At 38.0% G+C, this 22,832-nt stretch overlaps 1 protein-coding gene across 1 annotated transcript; it reads left to right on the plus strand.

Annotated features, from left to right (window-relative positions):
• The first annotated feature begins 657 nt into the window (after window positions 1-657).
• LOC139735158 (tricarboxylate transport protein, mitochondrial-like) lies at window positions 658-22,383 on the plus strand. Its single transcript, XM_071645919.1, has 6 exons — window positions 658-947; window positions 9,201-9,408; window positions 16,780-17,006; window positions 18,642-18,862; window positions 20,547-20,620; window positions 21,197-22,383. The coding sequence occupies exons 1-6, from the start codon at window positions 779-781 to the stop codon at window positions 21,309-21,311; spliced, it is 1,014 nt and encodes a 337-aa protein (XP_071502020.1). The 5' UTR covers window positions 658-778; the 3' UTR covers window positions 21,312-22,383.
• Window positions 22,384-22,832: the final 449 nt, after the last annotated feature.

Raw genomic sequence — 22,832 nt, forward strand, 5'->3', positions numbered from 1 at the left:
TCGTCTCCAACGCTATAAAACGTATTTGGTACCGTAGGCGCCTGTGTGCATGTGTACCGCCGATAGAAGCTCGATGTTTGTGTCGCGGCATAGCAACAGACGTTGTATTTTCTGTTAGGGGAGTGCATACTTGGACTAAAAATGGTGCGAACATACGGTCACTAATTACCACGACATTATTTTGTTTTTCTTTCGTTAATTATGAATAAAAATTTAATAGTGATTTATTTTAGCTATCTAGGTAAGTTTTAACGAGATGAGCACAGATTAACAACGTAATTTTAAACAACTGATAGAGTACTGTACCCTATAATAAAGTGGTATATTCCTACATTGACGAGATCCAGCACTTCCGCATACGTCATTACGTATCTCGAAGGAGACGTGACTTTAATTGAGTTTGCGAGATTCAGCGAAACTTTCAAAAGCGCGAGATCGTCTGCTTCAGTTGACCTCTGACCGCACACACCCCCATGACGTAGCGTACCACTCGGGTACCAAAATACCGTGTTCTTTTCTACGAGATCCAGCTGAATGTGAATGCTGCATTGTGATCAAGAGCTGCATGCATCGCTCCACTCCGAGATCCTCGGGCGAGGAATCACGCGATCTGCAGTGCAACTGTTACGATCTGTAACGAGCTCTCCAGCTAACTTGCTGAAGTTTGCTTCGACACTACAGTATCCAAGCTTCAGATTTGGTTTAGCTCTTTTCTAGTGCGTGGTAGCGTCTGAAAAGTTGAAGGTGCTTCAGCTGTTCAGTTATTAGCAGCAATACAATGAGTTCACTTCCTAATAACCCGGAGCTCCGTCTCAACGACGTCGGAGGCACTGTAGTTCGTCGGAATTTGTTCGGCAGTCCCACTCCCAGGACATTCGCCGCTGCTGCAGCAGCTCCTCAACGTACAGGAGGCAAAAAGACACATCCCGGCAAAGCGATCCTTGCAGGCAAGTAGGCTAAGTTATCATACTTCCTAACCTTTTAGGACCTTTGAATATGTCTACCCCCTCCAAACTTTATCATTCATGGGGACAAGTTCGTCATGTTAAACATCAGTCCGGCAGTAATTTACCATACCATAACCAGAGTCCAGACTCCGTTGTTTGAAGGAGAATTGAAACTTTCAATGATAATTCAATAGTTTCATAAATTCAGTGCGGGAAACCCGCTCATGAGGACCGCTCCCGCGTACGAGGACTGCCCCGCCTCATGAGGACCGCCCCCACGCCTCATGAGGCCCGGGGGGGAATGCCTCATGAGGCCCCCTATTCACTTCTTATTCATCTCACATCTGACGTATAAATTGTCGCAACTTTGCACAGTGATTTTTTGTTACATACACATGTCCACTATCCATGATGAAAAGAAGAAAAGAAGAAAAAATCCTGTCTGGTTTTTTTCTTCAAAAATCGAGTTTTAATCAACCGATGCAGAGCGCCCATCAAAACACGGGCGCCAGCGTGTTCGCACAATGCAAGACTGCCGCACCTAGCGGCCTGATCTGACTTTTGAATCAATCCAAGTACAATTTCAGGGTATGAAACTATAACGCATTGCCCACATCTTACAGAAAACCCCATTCGATTTGCTTCGGTGGTCAAAGAGAAATGAGGAATTTTGTAGAGCATGTCAAGAATCTCTTTCCTCCAAGTTCTGTCTATTGTGTTTACATGCAGTTCCAAGAGCATCCAAGTGCTAAACTTGGAAGAATCAGACTCATGACATGCTTTACAACAATCCACATTTCTCTGTGACCGCTTACCCAAATTGAAAGGGGTTTTCTGCAAAATAGAGCTAAGATGTTATATTTTAAGACCCTGAAGTAGCATTTGGACTGTGCAATCATATTGGGTGTTATCAATGCAAAAATCCCATTGTATTTTTTTTTTTGACATACTGTACTACTGTACTTGATGGTACTGATAGTACTAGTGAAAAGTGATAGCGCTAACATGTTAGAAGTCTATTAAAGTACATACATGAACATGGCATTGGTGACTGCGTAGTGTCAAGCTTGTGCTTGGTGGATTTGGAGATGCCCCACTCATCAGTGCGGGGAAGGGGGGAGGAAGGTGGCAGAACAATTAGCGCCCAATTTTTACATTTTCGGCTTCTTGACAATCGTATTTACTTGCGATCGTGACAGATTTCCATCAAACTTGACCATGTATAGCATTCCTAGATCTCAGGCAGTACTGTCACCAGGTGATAGGATTTTACTATTTTTTATTTATTTTTTTTTTCAAATGGGGGGGGGGGGAACCAAGTTGTAGCCCAATTTTCACATTTTTTTATTTTTTTCTTGTAAATACATGATCAAATTTTCAGCAAACTTGGCAGAGATTTTTGTTCACCTCTAGGATGAACAAATGGGCACCATGCCTAACTTGGGACCCAAATTTATGAATCTTAAAAGAAATATTCAGGAGTAGTGGCCCCCTTAGGTCCAGGACCAAATTAGGATCCAATTTTTGCATTTTTGTCTTCTTTTTGAAAGCATATCGCCTTGGTCAAATTTTCTACAAAACTTGACAGGTTTTTATTACCAGTGAGCCCTTAAATGGACACCATGTCTTCCAGGAGGTCCCCCAAAGCTCCCCAAGTTTGCTTCACTCTTCTTTCATTCTGCAAAAATGTGTGAAAGATGAACTTGCAATACTTGGATGAGAGCGAGACCCCAGTTCCCTTGTTTCTGTTCAAAGTTGCTGAGCACTGACTTTTGGATTCGCAATTTGTCTTGAGCTGCATCTTACAAGCAAGTGTTGCCTATAAAATCAACTCATTGAGGTTTATCCAAAGTGTGCAACTCTAGTAAAATAGCAAAGTTTGCATCCTAGAGATACTGGGCGCTGCAACTTTCACTATGGTGTCTATCCTCGGACCTCACGTTAAACATAGGTCCTACTGTGTGTATTGGCAAGCCCGCATGATGTGATGATAAAAATTCATGTTTAATTGAGGAATATTGTTTAAAACTCCAGGAACTGTCTCTGTGTCTCACAGACCTTTAAAAAAAGACATGATATAGGATACATTCTTGTATTTTTATCATTTTAAGAGAAATTGATATCACACTTCAATCCTCCAACTTTGTAAATGTACTCATATAAATTAAAGGGATGGTATAGTTTTGGTTGAAATGGGGCTTCAGGTTTGCAGCTTTTTTGTGAGATTTATTAAATGAGAAACCTTTTATGAAATATGAAAGAGTACATAATTCTAAGAGGAATTCAATGTTTATTTGATGAATATTTGTTTTGAAATGCCTGAAATGCCAAAAAGCAAAGATGTTCTCAAAAAAGGTGGGACCCACCTTTTATTGGGACCACTTTGTTTTACTTTATCTACATCAGCCTTTTCAAAGCTTGATTTTCATCAAATAAATTTTGAATTCCTCTTGAAAATGTATGCTCTGTCATATTTTATAAGTGATTTCTAGTCATCTAGCAAAAATTTAATCTGAATCCCCAATCTCAACCAAAATTATACCATCCCTATAAAGAATAAGTATTGTAAGTCACATCACATGAAGCTCTAGACAAAAGAGTATGAAGCTCTTTGGTATCTCATATCTTAACACTATGACTTTATTGAAAAGAAATGTCAGATATTAGTTTAGTGCAGTGGCGGATCCAGAGGGGGGCGCAAGAGGTGCACCCCCCCCCCCCTTTATTTATTGTTAAAAACACAAGAAATAAAAAGAAAAAAATGAAATGAAACCCGGAAGTGGCACCAAAAATAATAGTTACGCCCCCCCTTTACAGAATTCCTGGATCCGCCCCTGTTAGTGTACATGGATAATTTTATGCTCTTCCAATTCAGGCTTTTTCTCCTTTTTCTTTCATTTTTTTTTTTTGTGTGTGTGTGAAGGTTACAGTGTTTTGAGAGTCTCTTCTCCTTTGATACAACTGTATTATATACTGTTTGTACTTGTTCTTGGAACAGATCCAAGTTTGCAGCTTGTCTTCATAAAGTTAGTTCCACAACCATTCTGTTTTTCAAAGAACTATTAGTACCTTGGTACTGGTATTCATTGATTCAGCAGGGCTCAGGGAAATGGTTTTTCATAAAAAAGAAGAAGACGAACATGAGTCTGTGTTTGTGCATAGTGCGTGAACATGTTTGTCGGTGAATAGACTACTTATAAAGGTATTCAACAAGGTGTGTATTAAAAAAATAAATAAATGCTAGCATGCCTGTCTCTGAGAAGCAGTTTTCAAGGCTTTTTGCAATGGATGAATGGGATGCTACTTTTGCATCCTTGTGGCATCAATTTCTTTTTTATAAGTACAAGATACAGGTATGTGGCAGCATTCTCTGTACATGCAAAGATCCTCAAATGTGTGATGTGAGTGGTACCAGTATCATTTCCCCTGTAATGTGTGGAGTACCAGCAGGACCTTTTGCAGGAAGCTCATAAAAACAGATCCCAGTATTTCATAGTGCTGGGCAAAGAAATGAGGACTACTGAAAGAAAGAAAAACAAAAGTCTGTATAATGGATTATAGGGACTTTGTCTTAGTTTCTTTCAGACTTTCCCAGTATAATGTTGATGCTGCCTCCTTATGGTGGCTTATGTTGGTGAACAAATTGTCAGACTTTGGTGTCACTCAAGTGACAAATGTGCAGATTAAATGTCATTTTTGATACACTTCTATTTCTCATCTGTAATTAATGTTTGCTAGTTTATTTCTATCTTTCATCTTTCATTTCTCTTTCATGAAAGATTACAATGTTCATACATTATGCACCTAGAATTGTGGGATGCTGCAGCCTCCTTACCACATTTTCAATTGTTGATTGCATAGGATAAATGGAAAAACTGTCAGAATGTGCATGAGAGGGATGTAGTCACCCAAGTGACGAATGGCCAGTAAGCTATGGGATGTCATTTCTGAAACACTTTAATACAAATCGCTGTAAATGGTCTATCAATCATTAATGTTTGATATTTCCTTGAATCTTTTTTTTTTCTAGAGCCTGTACATGCATACAGAACGACTTTGTTTTGTGTGAATACAACTGATCGTGAGCTGTATACAGAGTGTCTTATTAACAATGTATTTTACCTTCTAGGATTTTATACGCGAAAATGTGATGATAAGACTCATTGTGCACATTATTTACCTTCCCAGGGAATCATGGTTAGAGAGAATTTTATCTGAAAGGGATGACAATGTACCCATCTTGGTCATTTCAAGGATCTAACCTAGATGCTATGGAATAGGCCCATATGCTTACTAAGCTGTTTTAGATTTTCATTCCAGTTTTCAAGTGAGCTTGTGAACACAAAAGATAGAACAGTTCATTTAGCAATGTAATAGCATTGAATATATTTGGGTGTGTATAACATATTTTGGAGCTCTAACACTCCATTTTATGTGTAGATGTGCTGGCTAAGTCTATCAAGTATTCTCAAAATTTAAGTCAGATTACTAGAATCTTGAGCAGAAGTATTCTCTCAAAAAATATGTGCAATCTCTCACGGTAGAAAATTCAAATTAAAAGGTTCACTGTCTAAATTTAGAATGCAACCTTAATGTGACTCATCTGATCCAAATGGCAATAACTTTTTCCTGTGGTAGATGTTATCATTTTTTTTTCTCTCATTATGGATTTCATCATTGCTTATCAAAAGCAGACACCTTATACTCATATTTGTTTCATGCATCACTTTAAAATTCAGAGGCAGTAATGAGAGTTACTGCTACATGTAATTACAGCAAAAATTTGGTCAGCACACATTCCATGTATTTATGCATTCAATTAATTATCATGTTGCAAATGGTGTGCAACATTGGATTAAATGACACCAGCCTTCACTAACTGTTTTCCCTCTTTTTACAATGCTTACACATTGACAAAATTCATGAAAAAGTGAAAGGGCTGTAGAAGAGGCAAGCTTCCAATCATTTTAGTATAACACATTTTATATGTACAGTATAAAAATAAAAGAAATTGATTTATAAACGATTAGCTCTCCAGTCATCCAGCAGTCATTGCAGCAGCATCGTGGGACGCTTCTTTGATTAATCCTAATCATCTGGTGCATGATTAGCCCCCTTGACTTGCGTGCTGTCTGCAGAGAGAAATCCAATTACAGAATTGCGTGGGTTGGAGGGGAACGTCATCGTGGCTATTGATAGATGGGATATATCCACTGCCTCTGACACCAAACCTTTTCACCTGACATTTGCCTTGGCTGACCAAGCTGCGTCATGTTACATTGTATGTACCATACCATACTAAATGTGTGTCAGCTGTACTGTGTGCGTCTTACTATCATCAACAAACTATTGGCATTGGACCAGAATGCCATCACATTCAAATAAACAGACAACCATGATGACCTGACACACATTACATCTAAGATCTGGATTTAACAGGCTTACCAGGTACTTTAGACAAAGTATTGCACAGTGCATTCTCAAATATCTCATTGTGGTATGCCAAGAATGTATCTCACTTAATGGTGTCTTTGAAGCATGGAACAATTTTTTTTCAAACTCTGTATCAAATGTTGTTGTTGTTGCTTTTGATAAAGAAAGAAAGAAGAGAGAAAAGAAAATTGGGGCCCTATACAAATAATTTGCCCCAGACAACACTAACATAAAACAAACATTATAAATCTAGGAGATATTAAACAAGAATCAGCATTTGTATCAAATGCTGATTAATTTTAACCTTTTTGCATACTAACTACATGTAATGAATTTAAAAGCATTTCGATATAAAATGTAGTCGATTGTGAACATAATTCAAGCAGGCATCAGCACTCTCAATGATGTTAACCCTATACTAACTGGGCTATTTGAGACCAAGTTTTTACTGGGGGTGGGGGGGTCAATTTGACCCCCCTTCAGATCTCGGCCACCGATCACGCGATCGCCGCAAAATTTTGCCTGAACATAGAGCTGGATGTCAACTACAAGACTACATGGTCATACAATAGAAAAATGTTGATTTCATATTTTTTAATAAATTAATCTTGCAAATTAATGCATGAAATCATATTTTCACCTATAACTCCATCAAAAAGACTGAAGGATTGCTAAATTTTTGTGTCAGAGTTCCTTAAGACACATCAAACAATTTACTTGTAAAAAAATAGCGCAATCAAAATCAGATTCTTTTGTTTTTTATTATTTTGTTAATTTCTTATGTATTTTATCGTTTTTTCGATCTTTTGTTTTCTATTGTTTTTTTGCCAAAATTTGTTGGAGGCACTTTTTCAAGCTTATCTACATTAGAATTGATTTATTTCAATAGTTAAAAGTTGAAATAATCTAATTTATATCAATTAAACAAAAAAATACAGTTTGCATTGGATTTGCACACGAAATCATGAATTTGAGCAGTTTTCGGGTTGACATGCATATGCAAAACATTGCGTAACTTCAGAATGGTGTACCCGGACGTCGCAAATTTGGTCTCAAAATATGTTGGAGACTTCAATGAAAAAAGTCATGAAACGACGCGGCAAAATCTCTGGGCGTTGCGGAATCGTGGCGCGTTGCGGAATCGTGGCACGAAACGTTGAGGGGGGTCAATTTGACCCCCCAGTTAGAATAGGGTTAAAGGATGACAAAATTAATTTGTGTTTGGTAAAAAAAAAAAGAAATGATATCTTAGTTGTGATTAGCAGAAGGGCATTGAAAATGTGCATGATGTGGTTTATTTCTCTTGATGTATATGGAAGCCCAACACTAGACTCAGCTGCCACTGGTATTTGGGTATGATAAGAACTCATCACATTCTATAAAAGTACCTGGTAGGCTTATCATCTCACAAAATGCAACAACAATGACAAAAGTGTAATAATGTATGTAAAGTAGATCCCCTTTACTCAGACACATCGTGAGAGAGAAGAAAAAAATGCTCTATTGGCAGTGAGTGAGCATGTACTGTACATATGCAGCTGTTTCGGCTTCGATCAAAATATTCCTTACACCCGAAAATAGAATTTACCATCCCAAACAATTTCACTCTGTCTCACAAAAGATACCTCATCAAATTTGGGGGGAAATCATGACAAAAATGCCATGCCAGCCTGGATAAAGGTGAGTCCCTTTATGTAATATATGTAATCACCTCATTTAGAGGCTAGATGCGCTTCCTTTTAAATTCAAGGTAGATATGTTAAACACGTTTCCATGTAGGTTCGTAAAACACGTATACAATTTTTGAGTGGTGAAACAGTAGTGTTCCTCAGAGTTTGAGCAGAAGACTCCCCTTTGCAGATTTCAGAACTGGAATGAAACAAGTTGGTTTACTTCTAGATATAAAGGAAATAGGAAAATGTTGAATCTGTTATTTTTAATAATATTTTCATATAAGTTGTTAGTTTTTCTTATAAAACAGCGTTCATGTCTCTATGAGGAATTGTGTTTAAGTGTGAGACCAAAGTGGTTTTATGTGCTCTCCTGTGCCCTGGAAATTCGGAACTCACGTAGCAGTAAACCACACACTCACGCGTGCAAGTGCCTGGTGATTTGCCTTATGTACACTTACAGTTGTATGTGTTGTATGTGTGTGTGATTGACTTTTGGCTTCAGGGATAACTGGTTGAGTGATATACACCATACATCCACAGTGCCTTCTTTTCATTCACTTGATATGGTGTTCATTGAGCTTTACACAGTTACCCCCCCCCCCCCCCCATGCTTTACAAAACCATACTTGTACCATTATGGCTCAAAAATTCCAGGTCAGGTCTTCTCTGATTTTGGTAGCACTGTTGTTTTCATCATTTAAGAATCGTATTCCACAGTAATGTCCCCACAAAGTGACTTTCATAGACTGAATGGCTGAAAGAAAACAAGGACTTTATCCTACAAGTATGGCTAGGCTTGCTAACCTCGGTTGTTTGCTGTATAAACAAAACAACTGAAACGTGACAGAAAGACAGAATGAAATCTGTCCTGCCCCCTCTCTATCTCTCTCTCCCTCTCTCTCTCTCTGTCTCTCCTATGTAGTAAACTGAAGTAACTCATATTCTTTGGTATACATGTAGCTTCTTTTACAGAGCTTTGCATTTTGATTTATAGTCCTTGTTGGCCACTAAAAAGAAGGCAGGTTGGTAATCCATTTCATCCTCTCATAGTTGTCCTGCTGTGTAGTATTGGTATTAGGCCAATGATGTCTGGTTGAATTACAACACTCAACTCACAAGGCAATCTACCCTTCAAATTTTTCTGCAGGTGGTATCGCTGGCGGGATCGAAATCTGCATTACATTCCCGACAGAGTATGTAAAGACCCAGCTCCAGCTGGACGAAAGGGCCGCCAAGCCACTGTACCGAGGGCCCATCCACTGTGTGAAGTTGACCGTACGAGACCATGGGGTCAGGGGTCTCTACAGGGGCCTCAGTCCGCTACTCTACGGATCTATACCAAAGTCTGCCGTCAGGTATGTGTGCAGATCGAAACCCCTGGCCTTTAGAAGGGGAATGAAACTTAAATATCAAAGGGATGGTATACAGTAGTATTGAGTGAATGCAAAAGTATCAGTAGAATTACTAGAACACATTTTGAAGTTTGAGGAAAATCTGACTATCTGTTCAAAAGTATAAATAAATTGTTAAACTTTCGGTACAGTAATCACTGGATAGGAAAATGACAACATTTCACGATGTCACAGTCAACAATGATGCGAAGAAAATACAAAGAAATTCTTTTAAATGTCATATTTGATTAAAAGTACACATTCCTTCCACTTGCTCCTGACATAAAGGTGATGTTATTTGATCCACCTTCTGAGAGAGACAAGCCAAGCGCTTTTTGATTATGGTAAAAAATAAAATATGTTGATTTGTTATATTTTCTTTATATCTTTTGTCCATGTGTGACAGGAATGCACATTTCAAGAATAGAGCTCTTCTAATATTTGAATGCTTCCAATTCTAACATAGATTTTGTCTGTAGATGGCTTATATTTGCTTCCAAATGTTACTTTAAACAGCTGCCATTGTTTAATAATTTAGAAATATTTTGCATTGAAAATTATATCATTATTTTTAGTGATTTGCATATAATAAAAGTTTTACTACCCAAACAATGTCTGCAAACATTTGTACATTCTTGAGGGAAAACAGACCATATGAGCATATTTACTTTTCCAAAATTACCCCATGGGATTGATGTACAGTTGTACTTGTACATGGCAGAAATAAATTACTCCAATTATCTTGCCAATATCAGGTTGCACATTAACTGGAGCTTAGCACAGCTATACTGACACCAGTTGTTTACACTGCAAAGCACACAGCCAGAAACTCTGTGCTGAGTTCATGCTGCTGATTGCAGTAGAGCTGCTGTACTACACATGTATGTAGTATTAATAGAGTAGAGAGAAGGGAAACGGATTTGTTGACAGGTGATGTTCAGTGAATCTGTCGACTTCACACTGAGCCACTGTTTAGGCATTGAGGCACACTTGTTCATTAAAAATCTGATCAGCTCTTTGCCATGTAGTCTTTGTTTCAAGACTCAGTTTCATTTCAGGTCACGCTTTCGTGCTCGGCGAGATAGTACCTTTTTGGCTTTGAGAAGTCATCAGTATCAATTACAGTGAAATGGGAAAGATGATTGAATTGTCTTTGAATGTACCAAATCTGCAGTAGAGGTTCCCCAGCGAGTGTGGATTCACACTGAACTGCCAAAGATTGCTTGATTGAACAGATTCTGGTAATGCTTAACGGACAAGTTCACCTTCACAGACATTTGGGTTGAGTGAATGCAGCAAAAACACATCAGTGAAAGTTTGAGGAAAATCAGACAATCCGTTCTAGAGTTATGCACTTTTGAAGTTTCTGCTCACTGAAGGCTGGATGAGAAGACTACTATAGCTTGTGATGTCACATGAGTACAACGATATAAACAAAATATAAAGAAAATTCAACATATTTTCACTTTCCTCGCTTAATAAAAGGTCTTATGACTTCCCTCTTTCAGAAGGCAAGGGGAATAATATTACCCTTAACATACGTCCGTGACAAGTTGAGGAAATGTACACTTTTTTCAAAAAGTAAAATTTTGTGAAATTCTCTTTTTATTTTCTTTATGTCGTTGTATGCATATGACATCATACACTGTAGTAGTCTTCTCATCCAGCAGTAACTGCGCAGAGACTTTAAAAATTCATAACTTTTGATCGGATTTTCCGATTTTCCCCAAACTTTCACTGATGTGTTCTACTGATATTGTTACATTCACTCAGTCCACATGTATATGAAGGTGAACTTGTCCTTTAAAATGGAATACCAGCATCACCACCATTGTGGAGCTTCCACCTGTCCCTGATCTGGAAAAACAAATGGAATTACCTCACAGTCCTCTTGTCCCAACAAGAGAATGCAAAAGCCTTGCTTAATTGTTAATAAGGGGGACGGAACCCAAATATACTTGTGGATTGAGTGAATGTGGTGATATTAGTAGGGCACATTAGTGAAATGGTTTGAGAAAAATCAGACAATCCATTCAAAAGTTGTGAATTCTTAAAATGCACATTCCTTCAACTTGTTACTGACATACAATGTGTGATGAGAGTAATAATATTCCCCCTTCTTTTTGACCGAGATAAGTCAAGTGCTCTTTCATCACCAGTGAAAATATGTTTTCACTGTCATTGATGTGTTCTACTACTCTGCATTCACTCAATCCAGTAATATTTGGGTTTCATTCCCCTATATCTGATTTCATTAGCTGAAATGCATGTTATAAACGCTTTACACTGGCATCTCCCTGATTTAATGTGCAAATGTCACCAGCACTGCACTTCATTGAGAATATGTACATGTATGTTAAGGATATGCAGCACAGGGTTAGTCAGTTCACCTCAAAGAGGGCATGCATTTAACTTAATAATAGGGAAGGTACCTGCATAATTCTGACTGTCAATACGACGCAAGCAACTGGGTAGGGACGTTGTGTGTACTCACTCAGAGCTGGTACTTCTGGGGGTAGGAGTACCACTTGAGGGGTACATGCATGTAAGTGAGAGAGGGCCAGGGAAATTTGGAGGTGTATTTGATCAGCTGTGGCTTACATGTTGTGGAGAAGATGGTGATAGTTCATGAGAGAGTAGATCAAACTGACGTAAAAATTCATACCTGTACATGAATGTTTGCAATGCATAGAGTGTGCAATGTAGAGAGTAGCAGCTAGAAAGTAAAGAATGTACTATCCCAGTACTAATAAGTAATTTTACATCCTTCTTATATAGATGATTTAAAGTAACTTGGAAAGGAAGTAGCACATTTGAAAGCAATATAAAAAAAAGGTATTGATGCTAATTAAAACAAATTTTATTGTCTGGTTGTATGTTTTGCATTATTGACACACATTGTATTATCTTTATCTATTATAGAATTATTGTTTAAAGGGGATAGCTAGTAACTGATCAGTGGGAATCAGTGGGAATGCTGGGGGATGATTGTTCCGATCCATGTGGGGTTCATTTAAGAGTAGATTATATCTGTTGTCATGTGAAAATTATTTGCTTCAGAATGGTCTTATATTCAAGTAATGTGCAGTTCAATGTTTCCAGGTGTAATAGCATGCCTGTACAGTGTCGGGGCGATTGTTAACAGGCCGTTAACGATCGCCCTGTCACTGTACAGGCTTGCTAACCTGGAAACATTAAACTGCACATTACTTGAATATGAGACCATTCTGAAGCAAATAATTTTCACACAACAATAGATATAATATTATAATGTACTCTTAAATGAATCCCACAAGGATTGGAACAATCATCCCCCAACATTCCCACTGATTCCCACTGATCAGTTACTAGCCATCCCCTTTAATTCATCATTGTGATTCAGGATAATGATAATAACAATTATTTGAATTGCCGTCATTAATGAAAATTATAATTAATGAAAAGAGAGAAAAGGAGATATTGCTATTGTTAAACCCAAAACAAAAACTTAGTTCTTGATTGAGTGAAATTAAGTTTGGCATCCATCATTATCACGTCAACATAAAAAGCATCCTACACATTCATATCTTGCATGGTGTACATATAGGCTAACCATGGAATATAACCACTGACTTCAAGGTGATATTGATTATCGCTGGATTATAACAATCCTCTCAGCTGCAGGCTCCTAAATCAAATTGACATTTCACTCTGGTGAGATGGCACGAGCACTCTTATCAGGCGTGCCAGGGCACTTCGGGAACGTGAGGGCAATTGATGTACATGCAGCTCCCACAGATATGCCCATGATCTTTAACCATGAAAATTGCAAATAACAGTACCGATGCTATCAACATTACACTCACAGTGTACGTTTTTATGAGCACAAATCTTGTGTGTATTTTACAAGGACCTCCTAAAAATCAACACCACAGGATATTGAAAAGAAACTGAAACAGTGGCTCTTAGGTAATTGACAGATCACACAAGAGATAAATTGTTTCCGGCTATGTATTATCTATTATGTAGTAGCTTTTTTTAGTGTATATTCTTCAGCTAAGTTTCATTTTGTAAATTGCAGTTCAACATCTTTTGACTTAAATGAAATCTGGAGTGTCGACCATGAATTTTATATTTATTCTTTAAAAAATGTTTTCCACATTTGTTTGTTCAAAACATTGTGATCTCCTGATATTTGTCATTGTAGATATTTTTATTGTTGAAGTCAAACAATTTTTCACTGTTCTCTTCAACAATCATATAGTAAAGAAAAAAAAATGATTGACAATTAACCTGGGGCACATATCTACCTGCAGCCTAAGAGAAAAGTGCAAACTATCATGATTACTTACAGTGTAAAGGACAAGTTCACCTTCATAAACATAAGGATTGAGAGAATGTAGCAATATTAGTAGAACACATCATTGAAAGTTTGAGGAAAATCGGACAATCCGTTCAAAAGTTATGAATTTTTGAAGTTTTTGTGCAGTAACCGCTGGATGAGAAGACTACTGCAGTGTGTGAATAACTTAGATGTCACATGCGTACAACCATATAAGGAAAATATAAAGAGAATTTCACAAAATTTCATTTGTTGAAAAAAGTACACATTACCCCGACTCGTTACCGACAAATGTTATGGGTAATATTATTCCCCCTGCCTTTAGAAAGAGGCAAGTCAAGTGCTCTTTTATTATGCGCAAAAAGTGAAAATATGCTGAATTTTCTTTACATTTTCTTTATACTGTTGTACGCATATGACTCACAAGCTGTAGTAGTCTCCTCATCCAGCGGTTCCAATACAAAAATTTTAAAAATTCATAACTTTTGCATCGATTGTCCAATTTTCCTCAAACTTTCACTGATGTGTTCTACTAATATTGTTGCATTCTCTCAATCCTTATGTTTATGAAGGTGAACTTGTCCTTTAAAATGTACTTAGGTCATAAATAGTGGGGATAAGCATCAGTCAGATGTTACAGCTATGTAAATCATCAGCTGTCTGAACTGTAAAATTTAGTGTACACTGATTAAAAGATAATTCACAATTTATTAACAGTACATTGCTATTGATGTATATGAACCACACCACAGAGCAGTATGGGGGGGGGGGCATTTCATCAATTGTTTTGTCAGTGATTTTCACAGACAAATTTGCTCTCAGCCAATCAGATGCCAGGATTTCTGTAGCTTAGAGTGGTTGTCGGTGACTGACAAGTTTCATGAAATGCTGCCCTCGTTATCAGAGATGTCCAATGTCCGTGTGGACTCATTTGAACGTGTACACAATTTTACACTGGGAGAGTATTGATGTGGGTGCATGGTTGCATTAATGGTGAAATATATGGATTGTGAACAGTTGACCCGTGTAGTAGTCATAATAATACACTGTACCAGGTACCTTGGTACTGATAGGGATGTTTGCAAAAACAGTTACCTCGGTATCCAGTGTGTGCAAGTTCCTGGATTTCCCTTTGTTTTGTGTATAATCTCTCTATCTGAGTGTGTGTGTGTGTGTGGGGGGGGGGGGGGGGTGATCAGCTCTTTGGATGCAAATCATATTACGTGGGAGCATCCTAATACATTATGCATACTTCAAGCTAGGAACCAGATGTTATGGGTATAGACAGGTCTAATGTACAATCCCACCATATTATTCCACAATGTCTGCCATGTTTAGCGACAGGATGTGCAGCAGCTGATGTGACCTTCTCTAAATCTCTACCCTCAGTGTCATCAGGGCCCTGTTGCATAATACTATATAGTAACTTTACATGCAGTGAATAGTAGCTCCGCAATCTATGTTAACCATCAATAATTTCTTGGCTTTGATTGGCTTTGATTGACTATGGAATTGTGCTGCTACCAACTTAACCACTGATGTGATGTTACTATAGTTCTATGCAACGGAGCCCATGGCACTTGGGTCAATTTTTTTTTTTTTTTTTAGGTGAAAGAGGCACGTAGCAGAACACTCCTCTTACATGTTGTTATTGTTGTGATTGACACAATGTTAAGTCTGGCTTGCATGAAGTCATGAAGCTAAGGCATCATCTTATCACCTCCGCCAAGCCGCGCCAAGGGAGGAGGTTATGTTTTCTTTACCTTTGGTTTGTGTGTTCGTTCATTCGTTTGTTCGTTAGTTACTTTGTCCGTGTGCAAAATAACTCAAAAAGTAGTTAACGGATTGGGATGAAACTTGCAGGAAAGGTTGAGAATGACACAAGTAACAAACGATTAATTTTTGGTAGTGATTCGAGAATTTTGGGGGAATTTATGAATGATTTTTGATGTTTTGGCAGGTAGGGTCAATGAACTTGGGAGTTCAGGCTGTGCGTACACGGTATTGGAGGTTTGCCTGCGCGCACTATAAAGTGCGTGCTCTAGTTTCTCCTGGGGCGAGGCGCGCCGTGCAGCTGAGGGTTTATGACGTAACAAAGGCTTCTATATTGGGATATCGGACGACTTTCAGCACACAATGCTATAAGTACTTATGGGTGGAAATTACTGATATCTCTATGGAAGAACAAGATCAGTGGTGGAAATGAGCTGCATGCTTGGCGGAGGTCTGTGCTCTCAGAGTGCTTTTCTAGTTATATCTGTGGGTGATGTAGATCTTCAAATCAAATGACATATCAAATTTTCATATACCTAACACATTTGTTGTCGTTTAACTTTGGCATAGTGTCTGCAGGATTTTAGATTTATTTTGATATTGTACAATAGTTCCTTCACCCAAATGACAGTTGCCAGTTTGGATATGTTGTTCTATTTCATCATTCTTTGCACTCTGTGTATTGATAAAGAACTGTGTAATACACATATTGACTTTATTATATCTTAAAATCATACATATTATAGCATTGGCAAATATTTGCGTTGTCATAAAATCATACATGTATACATTTCATTTGTATTGTAGTGCAAGCTTTGTATTATTTGAGGCAATGTCACTGTCACCTTTGTATGATCAGAAAAATAATCACTGTTATGCTGTGCTGATGTGCAACCATGTATACACTTGAGGAGTTTGTTCGCAAAAACCGATAAGTCAATATTTGAAGTACGGTCTCTGTCATAAAGTACTAAATGATACATTTCAAATGATATATTGGTCATATAAGGTACATTTTTAAAGTTATGGTCAAAAGAAGCAAACATTTTCTCATTATTCTCTTTATTTTTCTTGACCTTTAATCGCTAATATCTCCATTTGGCAAATATGGACTTATCGGTTTTTGTGAACAAACTCTTCACTTGTTTCATTTTCAGTATTAAGAAAGCACATGATGATATGTGAGAGCACTGCTATCATCTTTCTTGTCAACTTTCAAATTTCTGATCCACTACCCTCAGATTTGGCGCAAACGAATACTTGAAGACCAAGTGGCGTGACAGTCACAATGGTGCCCTCAGCAAGACGGGCAGCTTGGTGTGCGGCCTGGGCGCAGGGGTCAGCGAGGCCATCTTGGCCGTGACCCCAATGGAGACGATAAAGGTCAAGTTCATCAACGACCAGACGTCGGCCAATCCACGGTACCGAGGCTTCTTCCACGGGCTGCGAGAGATCATCAAAACTCAGGGTGAGTAGGAAATGTTTGAATTTCCCGAAACAGATCCACCATCCCCACCGAAAAGTGAATTTCAGTTGAGAACAACTCTACAAAATTGATAATTTCAAAGTGAACATGTCTTACTGTCACTGGGGAGACAAAACCTCGTATCTACAAAATGTCAAATGTTCAGGAGAGCAAAAAAATACATGGCAGCCAAAGCACTATATCAAATGGGATAGCTTTTCCTTTGTCATGCCATGGTGGCTTCATTTTTGGGGTAAGACAGCTAGGATTTGGACAGGACATCACTTAACTGATTTGACCATTAATCCCCCCCAAAAAAGTCATTTTCACCAAAATATGAGATACAAGGTCTTGTCACCCCTGTGACGATATGTACCTGGATATTTGTCATTCTTCACTGTAGATTGCCTGTGGTAAGTTCAAAAATGGAGAAATGAAAGTTATGAGCAAAATCACTGCAGAGGTACAAAACAATTTTATAGAGGTTTTTATCACACATCTCCCCATCCCCCTCAAGAAAAAATGAATAAATGAAAAAATAATGAATAAATATAAAAAAGAGAGCTTATAACTGGGTGAACACCATCATTTTGCTAACATTGGAATATGATTAATTGCATAATTCACAGTTATGGATTTTCACATGGTGCATATTGTGCACCTGTAGACATTCTATGTGTGCTAAATGTCATAGTTATTTGTTTTTCTTGTGGAAGTAGTGTATAAGTATCCAAAATAACATTTGAGTGGATGCCTGGTTCCCACATGAGGAAATAGAATGAAGTATTAAATGGGACACATACTTTGCGATGTGTATGAAAATCTGATTTGAATGGTAAAGATTGAAAAGCATTCAATAGCACAGAGGTGAGTTACAACTACATTGTATAAGAAAGCAAGAGTGTATTGTCTAATAAGATCCTCTTACATGTATGCACCAAATGATGTACGAGAGAGGTGAGGTGACAATGAGCCGAACTGAAAGTTTGGGTCACTTTCATCTTAGAATTCTATAGTGTTCATGCTTGTCCCTCATGAGAATATTAATTCTCACATATGATTCATCATGCCCTACTCGGGGTACCCCTGTAAACCGGGGTATGGCATTATAGCACCATCCCATGTCTATCATCATACAGTTATGCCAGCTGCAATGTTATCAGGGCGACTATTTTCTCATCATCAGCGCCGTCATTAATTGGCACGGTGATAATGATCCCAATACTGATTTTCCTTTCATGTTAACTTGTGTAATCTCGACAACTAATCACAATGGTAATAAAAATTTCACTGAGTAACTATTTAAGAATTTGTTATTATTACAGTATTATTATTAGACCCCACCCCCATAAATAATTTTTACACATTTTTTGGTAACCCAGAGACCAGGTACTGTGCAAAAAAATAAAAAATAATTCAACAAAACGGTGAATTTTCATTTGGTACCGCAGGGTACCAAATGTTGCGTCATATGAGGAAATGTGATAGATTCTGAATAATGTCATAAAACTTGGTGTACACACCAATGTTACAGTATTTAACAGAACGTAGGGTAAAGATTGAATATATTAAAAGTCCCATTCTCTGTCTGTTTTCATCACCCCTCTCCACCCCACAACTCCTTTGATCCCACCCCAGGTCTGCGAGGCACTTACCAAGGTCTGTCCGCCACCATCATGAAGCAAGGCAGCAACCAGGCCATTCGCTTCTTCGTCATGGACTCCCTGCGGGAATGGTACCGCGGCGGCGACCCCAACAAGTACATCAACCCCCTGATCACCGCCTGCTTCGGCGGGATCGCTGGCGCGGCCAGTGTGTTCGGCAACACCCCACTGGACGTGGTCAAAACTCGCATGCAGGTGAGTTGGAGGAGAACAAGTACTGCAGTTTGCATTGTTTGACAAAATCATTCCATGCCAGAAAAATTATAATTTTGCATGTTGTGATTGCAGATAGCAACTCCTTTAGATAGGTAAAGAAATTTTCTGAGTGTATTTTGTGTATGTTTGATCACTCTATAATAGGGAGCTTTAGATTTTAGACACGCAGACGTTCAAAGGGAAAAAAACATGGTCTGAGCGTGCGCAGTAGCGCAAGTCAAGTTACTGCGCACGCTCAGACCATGTTTTTTTCCCTCTGAACGTCCGCACGTCTAAAATCTAAAGCTCCCTAATGTTGCATACTTGCCAACTTGTCCTACTTTTATCAAAATATTTGTTTTGTTTTCTTTTTTTGTTGTTGTTGTCAGGAAATTGAAGAAGAAGCTTTATTGAATGTTGTGTTCCTATTCTTTGACCATCTGTTCATGGTGAATTATAGGAGATTGATTGAAATTCCTATTTTTTTTGCAAATTTTACTACCAATTGTTCGTGTTTGTTCAGGTGCAGAGTTCACTGGTATGATTTAGTATGTGCTTTATTTACAGACTTGGAGGGTTTTTTTTTTTTATTCTAAGAGAGAGAGAGAATGAAAGGTTGCCAATTTGAGAAAAATAATAAAAGTGATTATAAGGGAGAAAATGTGAGTATTGTTGAGTGTTATGTTTCAAGATCATATGCACTAATGCAGAATTGGTGCAGTAGGTAACAAAAGACCAGCCACATGATCGCAAGAGTAAAGTGCTAATATGGCAGATTGAGGAGTGCTGCCATGAGGTTTCACATTTCCCACCATTTTTCTTAACACAAACATTCTCTGAATGCCAGCATTCTTTAGAGGATGTTCACCTTCATATACAGGTGGATTGAGTGAATGTAGCAATATTAGTTGAATAAATCAGTGAAAGTTTGAGAAAAGCCGGACAATCCGTTCAAAAGTTATGATTTTTTGTGTGTGTTTCTGTTCAGTAACTGCTGGATGAGAAGACTACTACAATTTGTGATGTCGCATGTGTAGAACGAGAAAAGGAAAATATATAGAGAGAATCTTTTTTTGAAGTTGTTTTTGGGTTTTTTTTACAAGTTCATATTCCCTCAATTTTTTACTAACATATGTCAAGGGTAATGTTATTCTCTCTGCCTTCTGAAAGAGGCAAGTCAAGTGCTCTTTGATTATGCGAGAAAAGTGAAAATATGTTGAATGTTCTATATTATCTTTATATTATTCTTTGTGACATCACAAGCTTTGGTAATCTTCTCATACAGTGATGGTGGCAATGAAACTTTAAAAATGTATAACTTTTGAACGGATTGTCTGATTTTCCTCAAACATTCACTGATGTGTTCGACTAATATTGCTGCATTCACTCAACCCACATGTATATGAAGGTGGACTTGTCCTTCAATCACTGAAACATTACATTATCTGTTACTCAAGGGGTTAAAGCACTTTACTACCTTTTGACATTCTCAAGCTAGCTCCAATCAGTGTACTATGCGAGTAAAACTCCACCTACGTATAGAATTAGTAGTGAGCAAGAATGACAGTCTTGTCATCATGGTCATTCTCCACTTGATCTCCATTAAGATTGTATGGCAGGGACTTCAGGTGAAAGTGGTCCATCAAAATCACCATCCCAACATTATTTCTTTCTTCTGTTACAGGGTCTGGATGCCCATAAGTACAAGAACACATGGGACTGCATTGTCAAGATCTGGAAGTACGAGGGTGCAAAGGCGTGAGTATTCAATGCCATTTTAAATGCACACACAGGTTGACAAATCAGTGGCCCTTAGACGGCGCTATTTCGATGTATCTGCCTAAGCGCCACCACATCAATAGCACTGGGATCTATGCATTTCATCATGCATTTCTGATGATGATGATGATGATGATGATGATGATCGATGCTTTCACGTTGTACACCAGATGGTAGTCTTGCAGATAGTTGAGGGTATGGCAGTGTTTATAGGCAATAGAAGATTGTTCTCTTATAAAAGGGACACAGGAAAGCTACATGTATTTTGTCATTGACCATACTGTTTCCATGCAATTTCAGTACGCTAATTTTACTGAAATGCACAGTGCCGTAATGTTTGCCCTCAGAAATCTACGAAGTGTTGTGTGTCGGAAACTTTAAAACAAAAATTATAACCAACTATTTTGTGCATTTCTGCATCTTCATATTTACAATCCATAGTATGATTAATATATCTAAATGCAAATATATGTGTGTGGTTGTGATGATGATGATTAATGGTAGGAATTAATTTTGTTTTTACCCTTTTCCTGAATTCAATCCCTGCTCTCTCAGATTCTACAAGGGCACACTACCACGTCTCTCACGTGTCTGTCTCGACGTCGCCCTGGTGTTCGTCATCTACGATGAGGTGGTGAAGATCCTCAACAAGGCATGGCCTACGGAGTAAGAAGACCTGCTCTGCCCTGAGTTTTATGTGATGTGGATGCGCGCCCACTTGCAGCAAGCTTGGACCCCCCTCAAGGAGCAATGGATTGATCCAACAGACGCACAAGCTTGTCTATAAGCCAGCATGCACAGCCAAAAGAGTTTTGTATAGGATGTACTGTTAGGGGCTGGTAACCATTAATTGTTGGTATTAAGCTCTTAATAATCAGCCACTTGGACAGGGGAAAAATTAACTGGGATGATAAAGAGTAAACACTGGCAGGTCATAGGCATAAATTTTAGTTCATATTTGTTTCTTTTGTGAAAAATCATATACTTTATAGATAACTATGCTGTAAGAATTCAGTTTCTTAAGCAGTGGCCCATGCTGTGTGGCTCAATTTGTGAAATTACAGGTGTATGTTTATTTGAGCAGGTCAAGTGAAATATTTCATAGGAAAAACTAATTTTGGTTTGTTTGTACATATTTGTTACTAGTTTATTTGATTAATGTTTTATGTATCTACACATAGCTCTTAAAAGTTTAATATTTTGAGGTAAAGTGAATCATTTGAAGGGAGCACTTTGTTTGAATTCAGTTGTATTCAACTCAACATAAATGCACAAAAGGGGCACTCTTGTATGTACTTTTGTTTAGTTAGATAGCTAGCCCTGTTTTGCTCCCTCTCTCTCTCTGTATTTCTGTCACCTGATCATCTCAAGGCATGGAGGGATGATAATGATAGATTGTAATAAGTCTTGGTCACTGCCTTAAGTCTCATGGATAACCCGATAGTTGTGCTCAACTGTAAGACGATAAGAATTAGAGATGTTGTCCTGCATTTTTATAGGTATTTTCTTAATGTTCTGCGTCGACGTGAATGCATACATGAGTCCGACAGAAATAGACTATCCTTCAAACAGGCCTGTGTTATAGATGTAGCAGGCCTAACATACATTGATGATTGTTCTGCATGTGTAAAGTTCAAGTGCTATGATGGACACCAGAATGAACAACAAATTAATTTCTAGATATAGTATGGTAATCTTTGCTTGCAAAAGAACATGGAAGCTCTTGTGGAAAGCAGGTATCTGGGTAGAGCGCAAACTGACAACTCATGGCTGGAAACACCTGATGTTTGAATAAAGAATTTAATGCATTTTCTTAATTAACGAAGATCAAAATAGTGGTTATACCATATTTCTTTTCAAACCTGCCCCATGTGAGAAATTTAATTCCATGATTAAACATTGCAATATCAATTTACATTGTAGATGAAATATTATTATTTTTACAGAAAGGGCTTGGGCTATTTTAACAGTGAAAGGGGAAAATGATAAATCAGTCAAATTCAAATATTTGGTGCTTATGCTCCAGCCAAAGTAGAACTGTTCCTCAATATAGCTTGTGATTGGATACCAAAGCCCTGCATGAATGAAAGGCCTGTTGCATATTGTAATGCCAGGTTTAATGTCTTGATTTGTGTAGGTTCTACACAGTGCAAGGAAAGACACCGTCCTACTAGCCTTACTTAAGATTGGT

Source organism: Diadema antillarum, unplaced genomic scaffold (assembly GCF_040938485.1).
Source record: "Diadema antillarum isolate AM-2024a unplaced genomic scaffold, OU_Dant_1.0 seq00000565_RagTag, whole genome shotgun sequence".
In the NCBI taxonomy this organism is placed as follows: Eukaryota; Metazoa; Echinodermata; class Echinoidea; order Diadematoida; family Diadematidae; genus Diadema; species Diadema antillarum.